Below are 25,789 nucleotides of genomic sequence, written 5' to 3' on the forward strand. Positions count from 1 at the left end.
GTTGGATTATTCAATACTATCTTCAAAAGAAATGCTTTTGAAAGGAGAGGAAAAGTGTTTTGCCCTTGTTTTTTTTTTTTTATCTCTGGTTTTTCCATAGAGTAAAGATGGCCGACCCTTCCCTCAGTGTACGGAAGTGTGTTTAAGGCTTTTAGTAATTATTTTGTCACGTTATAAATTATTGTTGATAATTATAGATTTTCCTCTATATATTTTATATCTCACCCGCCTTTATTAGGCCTCTTCGATTAGCTTTCCATTTATACTAAACATCAAGATAAATTTTATGTTTTGTTTATATGCGGCCTTTACCTATTCCTCCCCTAGTCCGAGATGTAGGCGGTCCTAACTTGGAAACCGAAGTTAAACAACGTTGAGCCCATTCAACTTTTATTTTCGTTAAGTTTAAATCATTTGCTCTGTAAGAGTTATGAAATGAATATTTTTTAGAAAATATTTTAAGAAATATATTCTTTGAATAGTCTTCGTGCTGTTTTTTCAAAGATGAACTAACGTTTGGTTTATTTATGCTACGCAGTTTGCGCTCTATCGTTACGATAGAGAAAGAGAGAATCACGGTTTCACTTTGCAGAAAGAGTAAATCGATTTTGACGTTTTGTTCATTCTTCTTTCAAACTGAAGTGTTTTAAATACTAATTTAAAGGAACTTGTTAATTTTCAATTTCTTAGTCCTTTCAGTTTTTTCCTTTGGTCAAATAACCTGTTTATTGACGAAGGGTGAGTGGGCAATTCTCTTGTGTGTGACAAGAGAGAGAGAGAGAGAGAGAGACGGAGAGAGAGAGAGAAAGAGAGAACGATCCGATCTTTATTCTCGTCCCAAGTAAGGAGTTTGGGAGCGAGTAACGTTGTTCTCGATTCAGTTTTTTACTCTCGTCCCAAGTCTCTGTACGGGGAGAAAGGATAAAACGTTTTTAGTCTTTATTCTCGTCTCAAGGCACTGTACGGTGAGAGATTGAAAACGTAGTCTTTAGTGAACTAGTGTTTAGTCTCCTCCCCAGTCACTGATCCTTTTTAACTTTATATATTTCCGTTTTATTCGATATATATGTATATGTTTTTTGATTTTTGCATGTGTGTTTCATTTTATACTAATGTGCTTACATTATACGACTCATTTCGCAATTATAACCTTTTGATGTAAGGGAGAATTGCGTGCTTCAGGTAGATATCAGTTTTATTCATGCCTAATGTGAAATTATTGAAAAATACGATATCAGTGAAGTGAGTGCAAGAAAACATGTGCTGTGTTGCGGAGGGTTCGTTTGTTCGTGGTTGTCGTTCCCCTAGTCCGAGACCTCTTTCAGGCTCCCCTGCACCAGGGAGGAGTAATGTCGTAGGACTTAAGGGGACGAGAGGCTTTAACCAACGTACAGACGTTCCCTCTTTGGTATCGGACGTTTCTCGTCAAGATCGCCCTTACCATAAGACGGGTGAGACTGTGTTCTCCTCGTCATCCGAAGACTTTTCGCAAAAGAAACCTTGGCGCAAGGTTTCTAGACCCTTTAAGCGAAAGTCAGTCCCTTCAGGACAGGTCCAGCGTCCTGGCTGTAGCCATGGGGACAGCTCTGACCCTTTGCAGTCGTCGGAAGACTGTTCGCCTTTTAAACGCAAGCGTAACACGGGGTCCGAGGGTCGCGGTAAAGGCAATGTTTTGCCAACACAGACGTTACCGTCGTCTCGGCCCGTTCCGACTCCCGTTGATCCTAAATGGGTTGTCCTGCAGGACATGCAGACTAAGCTTGCCTCCCTTATGGAGAAGTATGACGTTGAGCAGGTTCACGATGAACCTTCGCTTTCGAGTCGCCGTTACGCTAAACGAGACTCTGGCCGTCAGCCGCCCAAACGAGCATTTACTCGTCCGTTTGACGTTAGTGCTGACGTTTCTTGTACTTTGAAACGTGATGTCAGGAGTTTTTCACGTCAGTCACGTGACATGGATCCTCCCTGGCTGCAGTCTCGTGTTGACTTTTAGCCGCTGCCGCAGTCTCGTGTTGACGTTCAGCCGCTGCCGCAGTCTCGTGTTGACGTTCAGGACGTTTGCCAACCAGCTCAGTTGCCTCGACTTGATGTTGAGCGTCAATCACCGCAGTCGAAGGTTGTTTTGACTGCTCAGTCTAGGCAGTCAATGCAGTTCCGACGTGACGTCGAGCGTCCATCAACTCCTGTTGTTGTTGTTGGACAGTCACAAGGTTTTCACTCCTTTCAGCAGCGACCTGACGTCGCTTCCTCTACTGCTATTGCTGCTCCTTTGCTTGTTGACATTGCCTGTCAAGCATTGCCGCCGCGGCAGGTCTCTCCTTTTCATGAGACTAGACAATTGTCGGACGAGGTTCCTTCAGATGAGGAAGTTGCTGATCCTCCTCCTACTGATATTCCTTTGGGGACTTTGTCAGACGGAGAGGAGCCTAAAGCTGCTCAGACCTCTATGGACTTTAAAAAAATCATGCTGATTTTTAAGGATCTTTTTCCGGTCCATTTTGTAACTGCTGCTCCTCGTTCGCCTTCGTCAGAGTTTACACTAGGCCTAGCTACTTCGAAGCCGTCGTTTTCTAAGCTAGTGCTCTCTCGCTCTTCTAAGAGAGCTTTACGTTTGCTAGGCGACTGGTTGATCACCAGGAGGAGTTTGGGGGAGACAGCCTTTGCTTTCTCTCCTTTTAAACTGGCTTCTAGAGCGAGCGTCTGGTATGACACGGGAGAAGTTCTCGGCTTGGGAGTTCCTGCCTCTGCCCAGGGAGACTTCTCAAGCCTCATAGACTCTCCCCGTCGCCTGGCCATGAGACGCTCCAAGATTTTATGGTCGGCTTCAGAGCTAGACCATCTCCTGTTAGGAGTGCTTTCGAGCGTTTGAAGTTTTTATTTGTTGGTTGGTCCCTGGGAGCCTTAAGTCAGAAGGTCTCTCCAGCTGTCAATGTTTTGCTGTACAATTATGTCATGCATGAACAGGGCTATCAGGGATGGCTCCAATGATCTGACAGCCACGTTCACTGCAGGAACAAGGCTATCAGGGATGGCTCCAATGATCTGGCATCCACGTTCACTGCAGGAGTACTTAAGATGTAAGTGCGCTCAATGTGTTCATTGTCAAGACAAACTTCACGATGAAGACTACCAAATCTGTCTTGGCAGCAGTAAGGGAAGGCGACTGGATGGTCTCTCTCGACCTTCAGGATGCATACTTCCACATCCCGATTCATCCAAACTTTCAACATCTGAGGTTTGTGGACGGGAAAGTAATGTACCAATGTCGAGCACTGTACTTCGGCCACATTCCTGCTCCTCTTGTTTTTACAAGGCCCTTGCAAAATGTAGCAAGCTTTCTACATTTTTTGAGGATTCAGAGCCTCCCTTTATTTTGACGACTGGCTAATCAGGGCGTCGTCATTATATCACTGTCTGGAGAGCCTCTAATGGATATTAGACCTAACCAAGGAGCTAGGTCTCATAGTGAACGTAGAGAAGTCGTAACTTACAGTACCCCATCCCAGACTGTTCTTTATTTGGGAATGGAGATACAGTGTCTGACTTTTCGGGCCTTTTCGTCTCCCACAAGAATGGAACAAGCTCTGTTAAAAGTCCTTCACTTGCAAGAGGAAAACAGTTGCTCTGTAAGAGTTTGAACTAGTCTCGTGGGAACTCTTTCATCGCTGGAGTAGTTTATCTCTCTGAGGAGACTCAACCTATGCCCTCTCCAATTTCTCCTAAACCATTGGAACAAGGAGAAGGGCTTAGAGAGTATCTCTTTCCCAATCTCCAACCCAGTCTAGACATGTCTGACTTGGTGGGACAGCAACATCAGACTTTGAGAAGGTCTTTCTCTTGCGATCAAGAACCCAAACCATGTGTTGTATTCAGATGCTTCGGTTTTGGGTTAGGGAGCTCCACTGGACAGTCTGGAATGCTCGGGTCTTTGATCCACAGATCAGAAGGAACTACATTTAAGGCAAGTAACATCTCTCCTTTGGCGAGATTTGTGCAAGGAAAAATGAATGTCTTGGCGGACTGCCTCAGCAGAAGAGGACAAGTCATCTCCATGGAGTGGACGTTGCATAAGACTGTGTGCGAGAAGCTATGGATGACATGGGGTCAACCCACCATAGATCTTTTTGCGACTTCTCTGACAAAGAGGCTCTTGACTTACTGCTTTCCAGTTCCAGATCCAGAGGCAGCCCACATAGACGCTTTCCTGCTGGACTGGTCTCACCTGGACGTTTATGCCTTTCCACCTTTCAAGATCCTAAACAAGGTGCTGCAGAAGTTCACCTCTCACGAAGGGACCAGGTTGATATTGGTTGCTCCACTCTGGCCCGCGAGAGAGTGGTTCACAGAGGTACTTCTATGGCTGGTAGATGTTCCAAGAAGTCTGCCGTTACGGATGGATCTCTTGCGACAGCCTCACGTAAAGAGATTTTATCAAAGCCTCCCTACGCTTCGTCTAACTGCCTTCAGTCTATCGAAAGACTCTCTTGAGCTCGAGGGTTTTCGAAGGAGGCAGCTAGAGCGATCGCGAGGGCTAGAAGATCCTCTACCATCAGGATCTATCAGTCGAAATGGGAGGTATTTAGAGACTGGTGCAAGTCCTCCTCTATTTCCTCTTCCAGTACCTCTGTAGCCCAAATTGCGGACTTTCTCCTGCATCTGAGAAATGTTCGCTCCCTCTCTGCTCCCACTATTAAAAGCTACAGGAGCATGTTGGCGTCTGTTTTCAGACATAGAGGCTTGGATCTGTCAAATAACAAGGATCTCCAAATCTCCTTAAGTCCTTCGAGACCTCTAAGGAGCGTCGTATGTCAACTCCCGCTTGGAACTTAGACGTGGTCCTAAGGTTCCTAATGTCAGACAGGTTTGAGCCATTGCATTCAGTCTTCCTGAAGGATCTCACCCTCAAGACGCTTTTTTTGGTGTGCTTGGCTTCGGCTAAAAGGGTCAGTGAGATCCATGCTTTTAGTAAGAACATCGGCTTCTCTACAAATAAAGCTACATGTTCGCTTCAACTTGGTTTTTTGGCCAAGAACGAACTGCCTTCTCGTCCTTGGCCTAAATCTTTTGAAATACCTAGTCTGTCAGAAATCGTAGGTAACGAAGTTGAAAGAGTGCTGTGCCCCGTTAGAGCTCTTAAGTTTTACTTAGCTCGAACTAAACCATTACGAGGTGGTTCTGAGGCCTTATGGTGCTCCGTTAAGAAGCCCTCGTTGCCCATGTCTAAGAATGCGTTATCTTACTTTGTTAGACTTTTAATCCGGGAGGCACATTCTCATTTAAATGAGAAAGATCGTTGTTTGCTTAAGGTCAAGACGCACGAAGTGAGAGCGATAGCGACTTCGGTGCCTTTAAGCAAAACAGGTCTCTTCGAAGTATTATGGACGCGACCTTTTGGAGGAGCAAGTCGGTGTTCGCTTCATTTTACTTAAAAGACGTCCAGACTCTTTATGAGGACTGCTACACCCTGGGTCTATTCATTGCAGCGAGTGCAGTAGTGGGTGAGGGTTCTACCACTACATTCCCTTAATCCCAATATCCTTTTAATCTTCTCTTGAAATGTTTTTAATCTTGTCTTGGGTTGTACGGAAGACTAGGAAGTCTTTCGCATCCTTTTTGATTTGGCGGGTGGTCAAATGTTGTTTCTTGAGAGCGCCCAGATTAAGGGTATTGATGAGGTCCTGTTATAGGGGTGTTCGCCCTGGATATAACAGCTCCTGGGAGTCTTTCAGCATCCTGAGAGGATGGCTGGGCTTCGTGAGGAAAGCGGACTAATGAGGCAGAGTAATAATCAGAGTCTCCTTCCTTACCAGGTACCTATACTTAAGTCTGTTTTTTGAATAATTGTCAAAAACTCTTGAGCATATACGCCTTTATTGTATTAATACTGGTCTCTACCCACCACCATGAGTGTGAATCAGCTATTATATTTTCACCGGCTAAGTTTAATATTTAAAAATGATATTTTGATTATAAAATAAATTTTTGAATATACTTACACGGTGAATATATAAATTAAAGGCCCTCCCTTCCTCCCCGATAGAGACCTAGGGGACTGAGAAGAACTGGAGATGTTTACAAGTATATGCGGTATCTGGCCGGTAGTCGGCGCTGGTGGGCACACCCGCAACCTTCACGGCGATCGCTCGCGAGTTTTTGGAATCTGTCGAGCCGTCGGAGACGTCAGCTATTATATATTCACCGGGTAAGTATATTCAAAAATTTATTTTATAATCAAAATATCATATTTTGTAAATTATCAGGACTGTACTGAATGGCTTCCCTAGCCCAAGTGTTGAGCTGTATGGCTCATATTTCATGCAATCCATTCCATTCTCTTTCCTTGTATCCCTTGTCTAAAGTCCATACAGTACATGGGCTGTTGCTTTTAAGGGTAATCAGCTATTAGATCTGAAGACGTGATTTATGGGTTCTATAAAATATTGTGTGAAGAGAAATGATAAGGTTTATGCAACACTGAAATATAGTCATATTTACCTGTTCCATTCTTTGTAACTAATGAGTTTGCTTAAATAGCATCCTTCATAACATTCATACCAGATTAATGAAATTCTTGAAAAGTCAAGTTCATAAGATAATTAGATAAGTGTAGGGTTCTTAGCTTCATTTAGAATTCCCTTCTAAACCTGTGTTTTAACATGCAGTAATTGTTGCACTAGTGATCAGTTTATATTAAGTACATGATACTTTATGGCATTACATGCCTGGGAAAATTGACAAGGATATACATTACGTTTGCTCTTTTTTTATTCCATACCTCAGTACCTGTGAATTTAGAGGCTTTGTGTGTATGCTGTTAAATACAATTACTACTTCAATTTCCATTACTTGAAATTTAAGTGCCACAATGTCTTTAGAAAAATATGAAACTTGTTTCCCAAATATGATTAACTTTTTCATAGCTTTAAATATACAATGTACAAAGTATAATGTTGAATAATAGTGTAATATAGTAGATTCATACAGAATTAATTGAACTTCCAAATTCTTGTGGTCATCAGATATGGGTAGCCCCACATGAATTAGTAATTTTAAGATAAAAACTACGGTATTCTGCCTAATTGAAAATCTGCTATTTTAGTTTTATCAGGTTACAAATTTATGCAGTTGCATGTTATTTTCCACAGATGGAATGGAAAATGTACCAAATATACAACCCCTGTTTATAACTGTCGATCCTATGAGAGACTCTCAAGAACTCATTAAAGAATATCTCAAAGAATTTCATCCAAAAATGTTGGGCATGACAGGATCTGTAGAAAAAATTGGTGAAGCTTGTCGGGCATATAGAGTTTACTTCAGCGCAGGACCTCGTGATGATGATGATGATTATATAGTAAGTGTATTTTTCATTGATATTGTAATTCTGGACTCTTAGTACTTTTTGTTGTTGTTGTCCATAGAAATATTTAACTAGTGAAAGTATCTCCTGGTTATTGAAAACCATTATTTTTTTCCTTATTGTCTTATGTTAACAGCTAATGTTATTTTTGTTATTGCTTCTAGTAAGTAATGAAATTTTAAAGCCTGCAATATATAAATGTTTTTGGGGTTACAAGCTGTGGGATTCTCATGAATCTTCCTGTTTAGGCTAGAACAGGGAACCCCGTACAACAGGATATACCAAAGAAATATTGTCTTTAGTGGTTCCTCTGTGGTAGTTCTTTCCAATAACTAATCTCTTCGGGAGCCCTTGTTCCTCCCGCCCTTCCCTCTTTCTACTTTTGGGATTCTACATTGCCTGAGCCTTTGGGCTTGGATGCTATGAAAGGAACAGATTTGGTAGGAGATGAGTTGGCTGTAGTGGGATAGATGAGGGGGATTTCTTGAGCGATCCTTGAATTTCTGATTTGAAATATGCTTTTTAGATTGTGTTTCTAATTTTTTTCTTTGCAAGTTGAAGAGTTTTTATTCTATGAAGTGGAATTCAAGGTTATTGCTACTATCCCATTATCTATGACTCCCTAACCTAATTCTAAAGAGGTGGTGTTAATACTGCCGAGGACAGCAGTTGTTTATCGGGAAGAAGCATGTTTAGTGGATGAGGGATCTCTTTTCAGCCATAGTAGTCTTAATGGGTTTGTGCTTGAGGTGACAGATCCAGGTTAGAACATACCCTTGTCAGCAACATTAGTCAAGACAGGTTCGGTCGGCAGAATCTGATGCTGAATGTAAATTCCTACCTCCACTAAGAATGAAATTATTATTATTATTATTATTATTATTATTATTATTCCTTCTGTAATAGCTAAACTGCAACCATAGTTGGAGAAGCAGGAGGCTATAAGCCCAAGAGCTTCAACAGGGAAAAATAGTCTGGTGAGGAAAGGAAATAATCTCTCTCTCTCTCTCTCTCTCTCTCTCTCTCTCTCTCTCTCTCTCTCTCTCTCTCTCTCTCTCTCTCTCTCTCTCTCTCTCTCTCATTTCCTTCAGAGTAGTTTGTTTCTGTTAACATCTGGGAGATAACAAAAACCTTCTCCGAGAGATTTGTGGATGCTTGAAGATACTCTATAAGAAAAAGAGAGTGAAAAGAAAAAGCAGAATAGTGGAGCTCATGGTTCTTGGCCTATGAGGAGACACCAAAATAAGGGATCCTAACTGCAAATACCTTCAGGTTGGTGGTCATCACCATCGCTTTCAATGATGGACTGTCTCACTGTGGCGGGATGTAAACAAAAGCAACCCCGGCACCCTTGTTCACTTTAAACTGACGAATTATCTCAAAAGATCCGGACTAGTCATGGAAAACAAATCCCCAACACAGCGCAAGTTCTTCCAGTCCAAAGCACCAGAATGTAGATATTTTCTTGTATTGGTAGAATACAGAAAACATTATAATAAAGAAATTAAATGCCAGTGCTGAGGGTGGTTGCTGGGTGAGTCTTGGCTGGCATTATAATGCTTGCCATATGCATCAGCCCTACAGTTTCTTCGTCTCACAGTTACCCGTTCAACCTCTGAATTATCATTTGGTTTCCTGGGCAAAACATTTTCAAAGATATTTGAACATCATTTCTTTCAAGTACAGCAAACAGTACTTGGAATGACTATAGGTTTGCTTTAAACTGTATTCACTAACGCCCGATCATCCAATCAGTATGAACTGCTGGTTAAAAATACTTTGTTCCAACACGAATACTTACCTCGAACTACTTTCTTTAGGAGATCACTGGTTATCTCTCTCTGCCGACCAGAGTTTTGAAGTTACCCCCCGCTCCGCGCCCTCAGTAGCTTTACCCCCGGCATCCAGGAATGTGCCCCAAGGGTAGGATTAAGGTAGGTCGCTTGCTAGTCGGGTCACCCTCCTCATTAAGTTCTCTGGTCGCGAGAGGTTAACATGTCTCGCTCTCGTATCTCTGTCGATCCTTTGTGTGCGTCCTGTGCCCCACGTGTTCCCAGCGTGGCAACTTGCGTTTTTTCCAGTGTGCTTTCCCAAGTGTTCCTGTGCGTTCACTTTTCAACCGTGTGCTTACCCAGTGTTTAATTCATTTCCTTAAGTGCTTGTGTCGTGCGTTGTGTGCGTTATGGAGCAGGTTCGCCGTTGTCCTGGGCCTAGAGCCGGGAAATCGTGTGGAGCGTTCCTCTCCAAGCCCGAAGTGGATCCTCACTCCCTTTGTTCCTCCTGTAGGGGTAAAGTGTGCTCGTCAGCAGACACGTGCCCCGAGTGCGTGGACTGGAGCGATATACAGTGGGTACGTTATGGTACTAAGAAGAGAAAATCAGCGAAACGTTCCCCCAGGAAAGTTAGTGTTTCCTCGCCGATACCGTCACCCAGTGAGCGTTCCGACGGGGTCTCGGTTTCGCCGTCCCCTAGACAAAGTAGGGGACGAGGTAAGTCTAGTGTAGTGGATGAGCAAGGCGTCCTATCCCAGGAGCCCAGTGTTAGTGCAGGGCCAGTAGCAGGCCCCTCTAGGGCTAGTGAAGGACCCAGTAGTGCGTCCGGAGAGTCGGCCCTTGTGCTCGGGGGGCACGCTTCCTCCGATGACCCCGTGTGGGGTAGTAACGCAGTCTCAGTGTCGCCGCCGCCCTCGTGGGCTTGTGCTTCTGGCTCCTCTTTAGGGGGAGATAACCAGAGTAAAGTCCAACCTGCAGGTCACGATGCCTACGGTTGGAGGCTCCCAAAGACGCTGGGTAGGTCTCCCCTGAGGATGGATGTAGCCCTGGATCCCTGGCTCCCGGACATGGAACGGTTTGAGTCGTTCCCAACCCTTCCCACGGAAGTTCCCGATGACTTCCTCCAGCCCTCGACCTCTGGCATTCAACGACCGAAGAAGTCCCCCGCAGTCCCCGCTTCCAGCCGACACGTGGTGAACGCAGTGTCGTCTGGCTCTTCGGACATCTATTCCTCGTCAGAGGAAGAGGTCAAGGTGAAACACCGCCGTCGAAGGGAGCGGTCCAGGACCGAGCGTTCCAGGTCAAGGTCGCGCTCTCGTTACAGCAGGAAACAATCCCGCTCCCCGAGCCGTAAGTATAGGAGAAGTGTATCTCCCGGGGGCGCCTGGATCTACGTTTCGTCGCGGAAATCGAAGGTGCTTTGTTCCCCGGACCACCAGTCCAGCGAGCGGTCCCCAAGGCGGCCGCCCTCCAAGCACGGCCTTGACCCTCGCGACCTGGCTCGCAGGAAAGACCTCTCTATTAGGCATAAGTCCTCGAGGCCTCCGGTTCACCCCGCCCAGCAGGGGAAACGCGCTTCTTACCAGGCAGCCAGGCCGAACCAGCCCAGCTGGTGCGGCCTTCAGGTCGGAAGGAACGGTTCCCACTGTCGGGTCAGCCCCCGGGAACCGTGCCCTCAGCACCCAGAGCCTTCGGGCGTACGAGAGTCCCCACTGATCCAGCGGTGCCTACACTATCCCGAGCCCCTGGTGCGGTCTTACCTGCAGATGAGGTCCAGTACCTTGGCAGGACGGCGCCCCTGGCCCCGAGGGCCAGGCATCCGGTCGTGCCCGGTAAACCGACTCCCCTGCCCCAGGCCGAGGCCTCGGCTGACGGAGGAGAGGGCTCCCCGATGGAAGACTCTGCCTATAGGAGAGTGGTTAGCCTGATCAGAAGGCACCACGGAATAGCGGAACCTGCAGCGACAGATAGAGATTCCTGGAGGTCGAGTCTCCTGAGAATTATGCAGACTCCCTCCCAGCCTAAGTCGTCCCTGGCACTCCCTCTGGCCCGAGACCTAGTTCTAGGGCAAGAGTTTATAGACAAAGTGGTGGCCGGCAATGCCGAGGCTCCCAAGACCCAGAGTGCCTCTAAATTACTCCAGGGCCTCAAGAACCAAGGGAAGTTCTATGTGCCCGAAGGTCGTCGCCCAGGCCCTTGTAAAGTGGAGACGGCCGTGGACATTCTGAGCCAAGGCATTTCTGACGACAGAGCCTCTTCGGCCCCAGTCTGTTTCTCACCTGCAGAGGCCTCCATGATGGAGGAGATGTCGCGAGACTTGATTAACGTCTCCTCTTGGCTAGACTGGTGGGCGTCCACGTTGGTGGGTGTGCAAGCCTCCTACGACCCCGAAGACCCTGACCAGCAAAGCCTGATGAGGGACCTCATTACCTCCGGGGGTAAAACCCTCAAATTCCTGACGTATCAGTCTCTCGCCCTTACAGCCAACTGGGTTCTCCGTAAGAGAGACACTGTTCTCACCAAAGTGTCTCGAAAAGTACCGGACAGGGAGGCGCGAGCAATTCACAGCCTCCCCCTGTGGGGAGAGTCTCTTTTTCCGATGAAAGAGTTAAGAGGCCTTGATGGAAAAGGTCTCGAAGAAGAAGGAGGCCAACGTCACCAAACCGGCAGCTTCAAGGAGACCTCCATACGAGAGGTCCGTCTCGGACAGCGCCGCGACGCCCCAAGCCTCTTCCAGCACTACGAGGAGAGAGGCCCCCTCTTCCTCCTGGTCCTCAACTCCGCAACCCTCCCGCAGAGGTGCTACAGCACTCTCAAGCTCCTTCAGGTCGGGTTACTCCGCTTCTAGGAGAGGCAGATCAGGCCACTCCTCTAGAAGAAGGTAGAGTGGGAGGCCCCCTATCCCCGCCCAAGCCTCGGGTTAGGGGATGCCTCAGACTACATTGGCAAGCATGGAAGGCGCAAGGAGCAGAGCCTTGGACAGTGTCCGTCCTAAAGGAGGGCTACAGACTCCCGTTCCTGGCGAATCCACCCCCTCTTATTCCGGCCAACCGGACGGAATGGCTAGCGCCCAAAGATCCGGTAAAGAGGACCGCCCTTCAAGAGGAGGTGTCCTCCATGTTAGAGAAGGGCGCCATGGAAGAAGTTCCTCTCCCAGGACCTGGTTTCTACAGTCGCCTGTTCCTGGTAGAGAAAGCGACCGGGGGGGGGGGGGGGGTGGAGGCCGGTTATAGATCTGTCGGCTCTCAACAAGTTCGTCAAGAAGACGGACTTCAAGATGGACACTCCAAAGTCAGTCCTGCTGTCCTTGAGGGAGAAAGATTTTATGATGACCGTCGACCTCAAGGACGCATACTTTCAAATTCCGATCCACCCATCGAGTCGGAAGTTCCTCCGGGTGAAATGGGGTTCCCAGATCCTGCAATTCAGGACTCTTGCTTCGGTCTCTCAACAGCGCCCCAGGTGTTCACGAGAGTCTTCACGACTGTATCAGTGTGGGCTCACGAACGTGGCATCCGCCTTATTAGATACCTGGATGACTGGTTGCTCCTTTCCGCCTCAAAGGTCCTCTTGGAAGAACAAGGGAGAAGTCTCCTTCAGTTTTGCAGAGATCTGGGTATTGTCATCAACCCAAAGAAGTCAAATCTATCCCCGTCCAACAGAATGAACTACTTGGGGATGACTTTGGACACCATGCAAGGGAAAGTTTTCCCTTCGGAAGACAGGATCAAGAACCTCAGGCACATCATCAAGCCCTTCCTATCGGAACAACCAAGGAGAGCGAAAGACTGGCAGAGGCTGATAGGCCACCTGGTCTCGTTGGAGAAACTAGTTCCACAAAGGAGGATGAAGCTCAGATCCATTCAATGGAATCTCAAGAGCCTTTGGTGCCAGACACACTCACAACAAGTGCTAATTCGAGTCCTTCCAGACACAAGACTCTCCCTGAAATGGTGGTACTGCCTGTCAAACTCCCTCAAGGGGATGCCCTTTTGAACCAGCCCTCCAGAATTACTCCTGTTCACAGACGCCTCCAACCAAGGGTGGGGAGCCCACCTCCTCGACGGGACGGCACGAGGTACCTGGTTGGAAGGGGAAAAGCAACTCCACATCAATGTCCTGGAGTTGAAAGCAGTCCAGAAGGCATGCTTACACTTCGCAAGTCTGCTAAAAGGAAACACCGTGGCGTTGATGTGCGACAACGCCACGGTAGTAGCATACATAAAGAAGCAGGGGGGCTTGAAATCGAGGGAGTTGTGCGATCTCACCATAGAGATTCTGAATTGGGCAGAGGAAAATCATGTGGTGTTATTAGCAAGGTTCATTCCCGGGAAGAAAAACGTTCTGGCCGACGGCCTCAGCAGAATGGGCCAGATAGTAGGGACATAGTGGTCCCTCCTCCCGGAAGTAGCCAGGCTCATCATTCAGCGTTGGGGTTCCCCGATGATGGACCTCTTTGCAACGAAACTCAACGCCCAACTCCCAGTCTATTGCTCCCCTGTGCCAGACCCGAAAGCAGCCCTGGAAGACGCTTTTCAGCACAAGTGGGACAATCTGGATGTTTACGCTTTTCCCCCCTTCACGTTGATAAGGCAGGTGCTCCTCAACAGAGTAAGGGCCGCCCGAAACCTAAATATGACTTTGGTAGCGCCCTGGTGGCCGGAGAGGGAGTGGTTCGCTGACCTAAAAGACCTAACGAGTCACCCGCCGTGGCCTCTACCCGCCAGGTCAGACCTTCTGCACCAGCCTCACTTCCTCAAGTTCCACGACAACCCACTCTCCCTTCGTCTTCACGCCTTGAGACTATCCAGCGGCTCCTGAAGAAGGAAGGTTATTCTCCCTCCACGGCTAAGAGAATGTCGCTATACCTGAGAAAGTCGTCAGTTGCGATATACCAGGCAAAATGGGCCTCCTTCACAAAGTGGTGCGCTGAGAGGCACATTAGCCCTCTTAAGGCCTCTGTCCCAGACATAGCAGAGTTTCTGGTGTTTCTCAGGGACAAAGTAGGGATGTCAATCCCAGCCATAAAAGGAGTTCGGGCTGCCTTAGGCCAAGTCTTCCTCCTAAAGGGCATCGACCTGGGGGCCTCGAGACACACAGCGATGCTTGTCAAAAGCTTCGAGCAGTCTTGCCCCCCTCAGGCGAGGAGGGTGCCCCAGTGGGACTTAGCCTTGGTCCTGAAGATGCTGTGTCGTCCTCCCTTTGAGCCCTTGAAAGATATCATGGACAAAGATCTTTCCCTCAAGGCCGTCTTCTTGCTGTCCTTGGCGTCCGCTAAGAGAGTGGGAGAGATCCATGGTTTGTCATACGACGTCTCTCACTCAAAGGGGTGGAAAGAAGTATCCTTCAAGTTCGTACCTTCTTTTGTGGCCAAGACTCAGAACCCAGCAGTCTGGGACCCGAGGTTTGAAGGTTTCTCAATTCCTGCCATCCCTAAGACAGGTAATGCAGAAGACTTAAAATTGTGCCCAGTGCGAACAATTAGAAAATACCTGGAAAGGACAGCGCATCTCCGACCGGATATCAAGAGCCTCTTCGTTTCCACAGGTATTAATAAGAAACAAGTTTCCAAAAACACCATCTCCTTCTGGTTGAGACAGGTTATCGCCAGATCCTACAAGGAAGCTGGCATAGCAGTGCCAGACACTCCCAGACCTCATGACATCAGGGGCCTGAGCACCTCCTTAGCCTTTGAGAAAAACATGGCAGTAGGGCAAATTCTGCGATCAGGTACTTGGTCGAGCCAGTCAACCTTTACTGCCCACTACCTCAAGGACTACTCAAGAAAATCCTTGGACGGGTACTCCATTGGAACAGTCATCTCCGCCCTCCAAGCGGTGTAACGGTAAACCCCAGGCGCATTCAAGACTAGCGACCGGTAGGCACAAGTGCGGTTTTCCTACCTCCTACCCAGTTGCTTACTTGCCTCTTTGGGGAGTACCGTCTGTTCCCAGAAAATAACACATTCTTCACGACTACACGTCGAGAAGGAACGTCAAAAGAAGTTTTCAAAAGGTGAGTTCCTAGACACTAACGTGAATTTTTGTGTAGTTACCCTCGCTTCCGCTCTCTGGTAGGTCCCGTTATCCAGAGGCCTGTTGGCCTCCACGGCCGGGTCAGTGGGTCAGATTAGCACTCCCGCCTCCTAAAGTGTAAGTCTCCTAAAGAAAGTAGTTCGAGGTAAGTATTCGTGTTGGAACAAATCAAAAATTTTAAATAATTTTTATTTTTCCTAACATACTTACCGAGAACTACTTTCGGGTAATGGCCCTCCCTTCCTTCCCCGAGTGCCTTCTTCCCTTACTAGCATGATTCTAATTCAATAGAACTTAATGAGGAGGGTGACCCGACTAGCAAGCGACCTACCTTAATCCTACCCTTGGGGCACATTCCTGGATGCTGGGGGTAAAGCTACTGAGGGCGCGGAGCGGGGGGGTAACTATTCAAAACTCTGGTCGGCAGAGAGAGATAACCAGTGATCTCCTAAAGAAAGTAGTTCTCGGTAAGTATGTTTGGAAAAATAAAAATTATTTAAAATTTTTGTATTTTTTTTAATTGTTATGTAATAGTCATTTGTTCCGTAACCGAAATACAAACCACGCTATTTACAAAGGGTTATTACTTTTAGCGTAGCTGAAATGGCGAGCCATTAGAATTTAACGAGGGTGTATTACCCCCCGCGCTAGTTAGCGGGGGGGTAGGGGAGTGGTAGCTAGCTACCCCTCCTCCCCCTCACACACACGTGAATACTCACTTTCACTTTTGGCTCGGACTGTGACAGACGTCTCTGTCTTGGTCCTCGCTTGGCAGCCATTGTCTGTTTTGTCATTACTTAATCGCTTACTTTTCTTTTACTCAATATATATGTAAACATGTTTTCATGTTTGTATATATATTTGAGTATAGAAATAAGTAAGTTTCCTTTTCAGATGTGTGTGTGTAGTGTACGATATCTACGTGGAGGCCTCGGCAGTTAGGCCACCACGGCGTATTTTATGGGTGGCGATCGAGTTTGACTTATGTCTTTCTCTCTCTCTCTCTCTTGGGGTCGTTCACCCTTTTACTACGTGTTACTACGCCCTTGTAGCCTAGCTTCCTTTCCGTGTGGGGGGTTGCTACGCGTAAGTTTGTATCAATTAGTTATGAATCTAATTGTAGTTGTTTTTTTTTTCAGCTTGTAGAACGATTCCTTTCGGGGTTTTCGTTCTTTCTTTAGTGTTCATTCATTTTTTAATTACATAATTACATAGTTACATAATTATAATTGTTATAATTCTGTTTTGGTTACAGCTCTCCTTCCGCGAGTGTAAGTGGTTGTGAGGGCACGTGCCTGTTGTGTAATTCTTGTTCCTTTCCCTCGGGATTCCTCTTCGGAGCCTTCCCGGGGGAATGAATGTGTACTAATATTATTTGTTTTATTTTTTTACAGTTACCGATCTAGTTCGTTTCTGTAATATAGCAACGGTGTGAGCTGTCTGGTTGAGTCCTGGGGATTCGGCTGTTGCTGCCTCCCCCCTTGTATTTTCGTCAGGGGCGTGTCTCCTTCTACTGGTAGTACTCCCGTGTCGACGGACAGCTCTCCAGTTCATTTTAGAACAGTCAGGAGGCTTGCCTCCTTGGGCGGATAACTTTCCTTCCGAGGGAAGTTTTTCCTGTCCAGGCTTGAGTTTTTCCCCTTTTGGGGGGTTCTTCTCTTGCCTTTTTTTCGTGCGACTATGCTCTTGGTGCTGAGCAGTCGCACCTGCAGTTTCGCTCAAGGGGCTGGGCAACTGCAGGAGCTCTTCTTCGGAGGATTGCTCCTTTTAGGTCACTGGCTGACCAGTCTTTTCCTCAAAGTGTTTCTCTCTCGTTCGCGAGAGAGTACACTCATAGAGACTCCTCTTCGGAGGTTTCTTCTGTTGCTGTTGCTGTTGGCCTCCCTCGCCGTAAGGCCCTCCGTCCGCCTCGTCGTAAGGGCCTCTCATCTCCCTATAAGGGTGCTTGAGGCGCCCTTTTGGATCTCCGTTTGCAGCCTACACTCCTTTTTTTCTCGATCTTCCGCCTTGGTGCAGATGGACAGCAGTCTGATCTCGTCTTCCGACGGGCAACGGTCTTCCCGACGGACAACGGTCTGCCCGACGGACAGCGGTCTTCCGACGGACATCAGTCTCCCGGCGGACAACGATTCCTTCGGGGCAAAGGGTTGCCCCCACGGGGGTTCTTCCCTTGCGTGTCAGGGTTTCCCTGCGCGCCCTTCTGCTCATCAGCGCTCTCCTGTTCGTCAGCGCTTTCAAGATGATCTTCCCTGCGGTTCCTGTTACGTGCCCTGTGCGCCCACGTTCGCCCTCGCGATCTAGAACTTCGGTTCAGGTCGGGGTCAAGGACTTCTTCTTTGCGCAGGCTTCCACGCGTAGCCTTCTGCTCGTCAGCGATCATCAGCTCGCCAGCGATCATCAGCTCGCCAGCGATCATCAGCTCGCCAGCGATCATCAGCTCGCCAGCGATCATCAGCTCGTCAGCGATCATCAGCTCGCCAGCGATCATCAGCTCGCCAGCGATCATCAGCTCGCCAGCGATCTCCGGATCGCCCACGTGTGTTACAGCTGGCACGCCAACGTTCTCCAACACTTCTGAAGGAACATGGTTCGCCAGCTACTAGCTCACCTGCGCATGCTGATCGCCATCGCACGACCCTCAACTGCGGATGCTGATCACCATCGCGCGACCCTCAACTGCGGATGCTGATCGCCATCGCGCGACCCTCAATTGCGGATGCTGATCGCCATCGCGCGACCCTCAACTGCAGATGCTGACTACGCATGCTGCTCCTCATCGCACAACCCTGAACGATCGCCCTCCTGCGGATGCTGATCACCATCGCACCCTTTCACGCGATCATTCACCTGCGCATGCTGCTCGCCATCACACAACCCTGCACGATTGCCCGCTTACGCATGCTGCTCCTCATCGCACAACCCTGAACGATCGCCCTCCTGCGGATGCTGATCACCATCGCACCCTTTCACGCGATCATTCACCTGCGCATGCTGCTCGCCATCGCACAACCCTGCACGATTGCCCGCTTACGCATGCTGCTCCTCATCGCACAACCCTGAACAATCGCCCTCTTGCGGATGCTGATCACCATCGCACCTTTTCACGCGATCATTCACCTGCGCATGCTGCTCGCCATCGCACAACCCTGCACGATCGCCCGCTTACGCATGCTGCTCCTCATCGCACAACCCTGAACGATCGCCCTCCTGCGGATGCTGATCACCATCGCACCCTTTCACGCGATCATTCACCTGCGCATGCTGCTCGCCATCGCACAACCCTGCACGATTGCCCGCTTACGCATGCTGCTCCTCATCGCACAACTCTGAACGATCGCCCTCCTGCGGATGCTGATCACCATCGCACCCTTTCACGCGATCATTCACCTACACATGCTGCTCGCCATCGCTTACCATCACGCGGTCATTATCGCCAGCGATCTTCTTCTACGCGGCAGCACGATCCCTCGCCGTCACGCCATCGCTTGCGTTCGTCGCCTCGGACACGTGTTCATTTACCTGCCCACTCGCCTGCGCGCTTGCGCGATCGCTCGCCTGCGCGCCCGCGCGCGATCGCTCGCCTGCGCGCCCGCGCGATCGCTCGCCTGCGCGCCCGCGCGATCGCTCGCCTGCGCGCCCGCGCGATCGCTCGCCCGCGCGATCGCTCGCCCGCGCGATCGCTCGCCCGCGTGATCGCTCGCCTGCGCGCCCGCGCGCGCCCGCTCGCCCGCGCGCGCCCGCTCGCCCGCGCGCGCGCCCGCTCGCCTGCGCGCCCCGCGCGACCATTCGCCTTTGCGCGACTGTTCGCCTTTGCGCAACCGTTCGCCCTCGCGCGACCATAGTTCGCGCCGAATTCCACAGCCGGTGGTAGCAGCAGGGACGCGTGCTCCTGGACGGCACTCGGGATCACCTCCATCCAAGCACAGGTTGGTAGTGCAGGACGAAGACAGGTCAGTACAGCATTCTTCCCCACCTTCTTTTCAGGCAGGTACCGTCGGGTCCACTCCAAAGGATCGCCCGATCCCTTTCACCTTAGCGAGGATTTCGGACTCTGTGTCCTTGGAGCAGCAGACATGGTTTGGTCCGCTGGCACGGGCGTTAATGAGGGTTATGAAACCAGTACTCGCCGGCCAGGGTAACAAACCAGCGGCTGTCTCTCCTACGCTGAAGAGAAAGAGAGGAGTGGACTTCGTGGTGACTTCCCCCAGGGCGAAGTTGGTTCCCAAGAGGTCGGTCTCGAGGGTCCCCTCTCCTGTACGAGTACTCTCTCCTTCTCCTGCCCTGGAAGGATTTTTGGCGGGGGGGCTGTCCGTTCAAGATTTCTCCATCGGACAAGGGGTGACTGCTTACCTCTTCCTCTGGGAGCTTACCAGGTTCTTTCCCTCCTCGGTTACGGCCCGAGGTTTGGTTCAAGGAAGCTACAGGAAGATCAAGGGTACTTTCCTCCTCTCGAGCTCAGACACCTTGGCCTTTCGTCGTTAAGTATCTACTTGCGGACAAGCTCGATGTTGTACCATCTGGACGCGCTGACTGAAGGCTTCCTTCGGGTGTCTCATCTGTGGAGGTCGACGACCTCAGACACCCTTCCATCCTTGAGAAGAGTTTTGTCTGTGCCCAAGGACAGAGACTTAGACAGCTGCTGTGCGGAGTAAATCGACTTCCGGTTTCACTCCTCCAAGGCGCTTTCTTCCAGACTCTGCAGGGCTCCAGCGCCCTTTTCTTTCAACCACGTCGGCCTAAGTTATCGGCTACGACAACTGGGACAAGGTGTCCAATTGCAGTTTCCTCCTGTCAGGAACAGATGGCACGGGAGATTCCCCCCGGGGGGGGGGGGGGGGGGGGGCATAGGCCTAAAAGGAGTTCACGAACTCTAGGATTGCAGATTTTTTCGCTGGGAGGATGCTTAAGGTTACTCATCCGAATGACAGCTTCCCGATGCCCATTCCCGCACAATCTCTGTGAGTAGCCAAGGATATCGCGCCTGCTGTCTCTGTCAGCGAATTCAGTGTCTCTGAACCTCTATGCCATAGCGTCAGCAGAGTTGCCCGGTTGGGCAGAATGATCCATACCTTAGGCGAAGGTCTTCCTTAGGATCATCGACGGCTTCACCCCCGGTCCCCTCAGTCGATCCTTTCTTGTAAGGAAGGATCTGAGAGGGGATGTCCATAGTCGACCTCTCAGTCCTGATCAAGTTTGTCGAACAAACTTCGGCCAGCGTAGACCAGCAGAATCGATCAGACTGGTAACGAGGCGACAGGACTCCTTTAACCCTGGATCGGAAGGACGGGTACTTTCAGTTTCCATTCCATCCATCTTCCAGGGTGCTCGTCGAATTCAGCCTAAACTGCAAGTATTCCTGCTTATGATGCAGTGTGGCTATCCCGCCGTGGCATAGCAGGTTTGTTTCCCCAGAGAACTCTCCCTGCCTTCCTCTTGGCCGCTCAGGTGCAGGCTTCCGCCTCCTCTGCTGTTTGGAGGGCTGGTCAACTCCGGTAGGCTCGGGTTTCGACCTTCTTCAGCGCCGGGACTAGCTTCCGGAATGTGACCATGAGTGTGGGCTCATGGTATTTTGCTTGGAGCCTTCTCTTCCTCTGCCTCAACATCTGGAGTATCTGGCCATGATTTTGAGTCAACCGCCTTACCACATTAGAAACCCCGCTTCTCGTCCGTCCAGCGAGGTTAAGCAACGTCGGTACTTGGATGGGTGACCACCTGGGGACGCCAGATTCTGTTACCGCATCCTCCGAGCCTTCCTTTCGGTTGACTGTGGCAAGACCGAGGAGAGTCGCAGTACCTGTTCTCAGTCAAGCAGAGCTTTCAGCCCTACCTTGGAACGTTTCCTAGTTCTTCTTTCCTCATTGACCCGTCTATAGTCCGAACGGTCGCCTCAGGATAAGTTCCATGTGGGGCGATCCAAGTCCCGGTGGCTTCAGGCAATGTTTAACCGGACTCCCTGGCCCTATGGGACCAGCAGAACTATTAAACCTGCAATGGGTGTTGACCTATGGAGCCTCTTGATGGTAGTGGATATTCTCGTCCTTTCCCCACATTCTTGATGCGGTTCTCGGACTCGTCAAAGGAAAGGGGGGGGGGGGGGCATGTTCCGGTCCAGGCCTATGGTCAAGACCTGAAGGATACCTCTCCATCATTCAGGCAGGCTTAAGGGCCTTAGTCTGGCCCCTGTTCAGATCCTACAGCTCCTGCCAAGTCGCCCCGTTGCGCGTCGACTTCATTCTAACCAGCAGGGGACGCATTTTCACACCTTCACATCTTGTAGTAGAGATACCGGGATGATTGAGATTCTCTCAATTCCACCATCGGCTCTCTCATTCCAGGCAGGGGAATGTCTCTCTCAGACTATCCGAGCAGAGCCTCATAGAGAGAGTGTACCTAGGGGTCTTTGACCTTGGGTAACCAGCAAGTGCTGGTCTGGGGGACCTGATCGCAACACCTTGGAACCTCAAGCTTCCACTAGTCTTACCCCCAGTCTCAGACCCCGAGACTCTGGCAAGATGCATTCCGGTGATGGTGGGACAAATTCGACGCCTGTGTCTTCCCTCCTTTTTGTCTGCGGACAATGGGTCTCAACAAAACCAGGTTGTCTGTCAACCTTTCAATGGGAGAGCTCCACTGGGACTATGCGCAGAACGGTTTCTGGACCCTCTGCTTCCCCTGACGGAACTCCCGGGAGAGCTTCTCCCACGGCGCAGACTACTCAAGCAACCACACTGCGACATCTCTCCCGAACCGGGGCATCGCTTCGGCTTCATGCCTGGAGACACTACGCTTCCTCCTCTAGGAGAGACAACCCGCTACAGTCGCGGTACGGAGGTCGCGTCATCTGCGATAGTCATCCACAGGGGTCTCCCAGGCAAAGTGAAGAGTCTAAGGTGGTGGGTGCCGTGGGAGATATACCTCTTCCCGTGAGGCCTCTTCTCCAGCAATAACGGTCTTATTGCGTTTCGGCGGGAGGAAGCTCCTTTCCGCTCTCGGCAATGAAGCCTGTCGCTCAGCCTTTCCCTGACCTTCAGGCTTAAAGGAATAACTTTTTCCTGCCCGCTGGATCTATCCTCGCTCATGCGAAGCTACGATCGTCCCTGCCCTAGTCGGAGGAAGACCTCCAACTTGGAGCATGGCTCGGACTTTTAGTCCTTTAAGAGATCTTCTCAAGACCCTTTTACGACAGGCCTCGGATTGTATTCCGCCTTGGGTCTTCTGCTCACTCTGGCCACGGCCAGTGTGTAAGCAATCTTCTTGGTCTCTTACTACTCCCCCCTTTCTAAGGAAGAGGGGAAGGCAACATTCAGGCTCGCTCCTGAGTTGTTGGCTAGACTCAGAATCTGAGGGTCCCGACCCTTCGGTCCGATTCATTCAAGATTTTGAGTCTCCATTCTGTGTGTTATGTCCCAAGACCTTCTCTTTCTTGCCAGTAAGGAATCGAGAGGTTAGCGCTGGGAACAGCTGCAGTTTGGCCTCAGTTGCAGCCGATTTGGGAACACATGGAGGACATGGGGGGAGAGTCACCAGTATACCTCTTCAGCCCGGACTCGAGTACATTCATCTCGACCTGTCTTCAAACCCTCCCCCGTCACGTCGCCCTACAGCACGATGTTGGATACATCGCAACGTCCTCGCCTTCGAGTAATACTACTCTGTGACGCAGGTGCTACAAGCTGGAGTCTGGAAGCGTCTGATGACCTTCGCAGCCCGCTTCCTGCAGGGCGTGACCCACAGGAGTCTCGATACGTTTTCTATCGCTCTGTGGTGGCTACACAACAGCTGGTCTAACCTCAGGCTCCTTTTTGGACAGGTAGCAGAAGGTTGAGGGCATTGTTATCAGGTTTTAGTCTGCATGAACGAAAGAAGTATGTCTGGCCCTTACTTCTTTCTTCATCATCCCCTCTACGGGGAAGCAGCATCCTGGTCTCTGCATAGCTGACCTCGAACCTCTGCAGGTAAACCATGCTTCCTTGTGTTCCGAGTATTGAGTCAATACTGTCGCGTCCCCCATACCCTGACGAGGTGGTATTGGGAACGTCCTAACCCAGAGTTCCTTCTGGAACTCCAGGTCAACTGCCTAAGACGGGTCACACTTCTTCCTTCACACACAAGCTTACGTAGGCCACATGGTTCCTTGCGGAGCAAGGAACTTGTGAGGTGCAGGGACTCCTTTTCTCGAGTGCGACTCACTCGGATTCTGAGTCCCCGGGTAAAGCCAAAGCCAGTATGGCTGGGGACTTTCCACCCTTCCTAAGGGATAAGTCACCCTTTGTAAATAGCGTGGTTTGTATTTCGGTTACGGAACAAATGACAAATTCGAAGATAATTTGTATTTTTCCTAACCATACAAACCTTAGCTATTTACACATATTTGCCTGCCAGCCCTGTCCCCCAAGACAAGTCCTACCTCTAAGTGAAAGTGAGTATTCACGTGTGTGTGAGGGGGAGGAGGGGTAGCTAGCTACCACTCCCCTACCCCCCCGCTAACTAGCGCGGGGGGTAATACACCCTCGTTAAATTCTAATGGCTCGCCATTTCAGCTACGCTAAAAGTAATAACCCTTTGTAAATAGCTAAGGTTTGTATGGTTAGGAAAAATACAAATTATCTTCGAATTTGTCATATTTAACGTGCTGGACAACTCGTATGATATTTTTGTCATTCTTGAAATATATTTTCTTTTCTAACAGTTCAAGGCATGTCTGAGAATATGATAGACCCTCAATTATGGTTCTTAATCTGGCAAAAAATATGATGATTTAATTTTGAATAGTCATTGCATTTATTTGGTACTGTATAAAAATAGTTTTCAGAGTTTTCAAAATCTTTTAAAAACATATTTGAAAACTCTAAGAATATATTTTTTGTCTTCCTCCACAGGTGGATCACACTATTATAATATATTTGATCAATCCTGATGGAGATTTCGTAGATTATTATGGCCAAAACAAGACAGCTGAACAGGTAACTGCAAGTATATCGATCAACATGAAGAAATACGAAGACGCAAACAAAAAGAGCTTCTTGGGCAGTTTAATATGATCTTTATAAAACTTTTTGTTATAATAGCATTTTGTTGGCAAACTGCAGTATTTCTCATTCTTTTCAGGTATCATATTTTATACACCGTTATTTCTATTCTTTTACTACTGTATGCAATTCATTGTAAATATTCATGCTCTGATCATTTCTTTTGGGCTTGTATTTAATTAGAAATGTCAGTTCTTTAATAAAGATACAAATTATATTTTGAATATTCTATGCCAATGTTTAAACTTTTCTACAGAAACGTAAAGCTAATCTTAGGTATAAATATAATTTGAGTGTTTATTGTTTTTGTAATGATTCTGTTTCAGCAGTTGAGTTTAATCAGGTGGAATGAAAGTGTGATGAGCCAAAAGTTTATTATCTTGAGAGCTCGTAAATTATTTTGAAACTGATTTTGTAATTTTTTTTTATCATTTTTATTTAATTGATTAAAATTTACTAAGATAATTATGATTGCAGTACAGTATTTCTAGGGGTTCCGTACTTCAGGTTGTGTAGATTGTGGGTAATCAGTTCTCTTAGAATGGGTGTGAAATAGCAACTCACTTTATGGGGAAAAGATTATTTAAAATGTAAAAGTTTTCTAATTGCAAGTGCTCAGGTGAATGGGATTGGAGGCAAATTCCCCAAGTCCGTAGAGATGTGTTCACTACATTAGGGTAGGTTAAGTTGAATAGAGTATGGAACATTTATCAAGTGGAAGCCATGGTCCAGGTGTGTTCAGACACTGATAGCCTAGCTTAGATATGCTGTACAATTTCAATCAATCTTACCTTGAACAATAGTCATAATGCTAAAATCAGTATAGCCACAGGCAACCCAACCTCCGACTAAAAATCATGTGTCACCCTCTCTCCCCTCCCCTTTAACAAGTAAAAGTCCTGATAGGTGGTACCATGGGAGAAACATTAACCAATTATGGTCAGGTGCTGCATGCATACGTTCTCTCCAGCTCTAATCACTTTAGTAAATATAAAATGATGGGGATTAGGTTATAGGAATAGGTAGAGTTTTAACAGGAGTAACAGGTTTAGTATGCCTTTATCTAGTTTTAAGATATGGATAATTGCCAAATTATTTTGATAAACAAAGATTAAGTTGGTAATACAAAGGGGTTGATAGAACTAAGACTAAAGGGGTTGACTAGTGACAGGTGGAAGGAAAGGGACAATTCACCCAGTCTTCTGTCACCTACTGCATAATGTCATTGGTATGTAGGTGATTGAGCCTTATATTTTGGAAGGAGACTTGTGGGATTAAAGCGCAATTTTACAATATTTAATCCAATGTACAGTACTGTAAAGCTCTTCATCGTTATTATAAAATATGTAAATCGATGTTAGGGAGGGTAAAACAGCGTGAATGGGATTTATTTTTGCATTTAACAATTAAGGATGAACAACTTAGAAGTCGATACTGATGTTTGTCAAAGCAACGTAAAGAGGAGGATTACTGTATTGAGATCTGCACAATTTTCTTGAATAAAGTTTGATTCTTTACAGATCTTCACGGTGTCTTCTTGGTTAGGACTTTTGCACAGTCCTAACGTTTTCAAACTGTCTGTACTCCTTTGCT

General features: G+C 48.3%; 1 protein-coding gene across 1 annotated transcript in view; it reads left to right on the forward strand.

Annotated features, from left to right (window-relative positions):
- Scox (Synthesis of cytochrome c oxidase) overlaps positions 1-24,413 on the forward strand; it is a 49,746-nt gene extending 25,333 nt beyond the window's left edge. Inside the window, exons 4-5 of the mRNA XM_068389014.1 lie at positions 7,146-7,354; positions 24,047-24,413. Coding sequence (XP_068245115.1) covers positions 7,146-7,354; positions 24,047-24,208 — 371 coding nt within the window. The 3' untranslated portion in view covers positions 24,209-24,413. The remainder of the gene's footprint in view (positions 1-7,145; positions 7,355-24,046) is intronic.
- Positions 24,414-25,789: the final 1,376 nt, after the last annotated feature.

Source organism: Palaemon carinicauda, chromosome 16 (genome assembly GCF_036898095.1).
Source record: "Palaemon carinicauda isolate YSFRI2023 chromosome 16, ASM3689809v2, whole genome shotgun sequence".
NCBI lineage: Eukaryota > Metazoa > Arthropoda > Malacostraca > Decapoda > Palaemonidae > Palaemon > Palaemon carinicauda.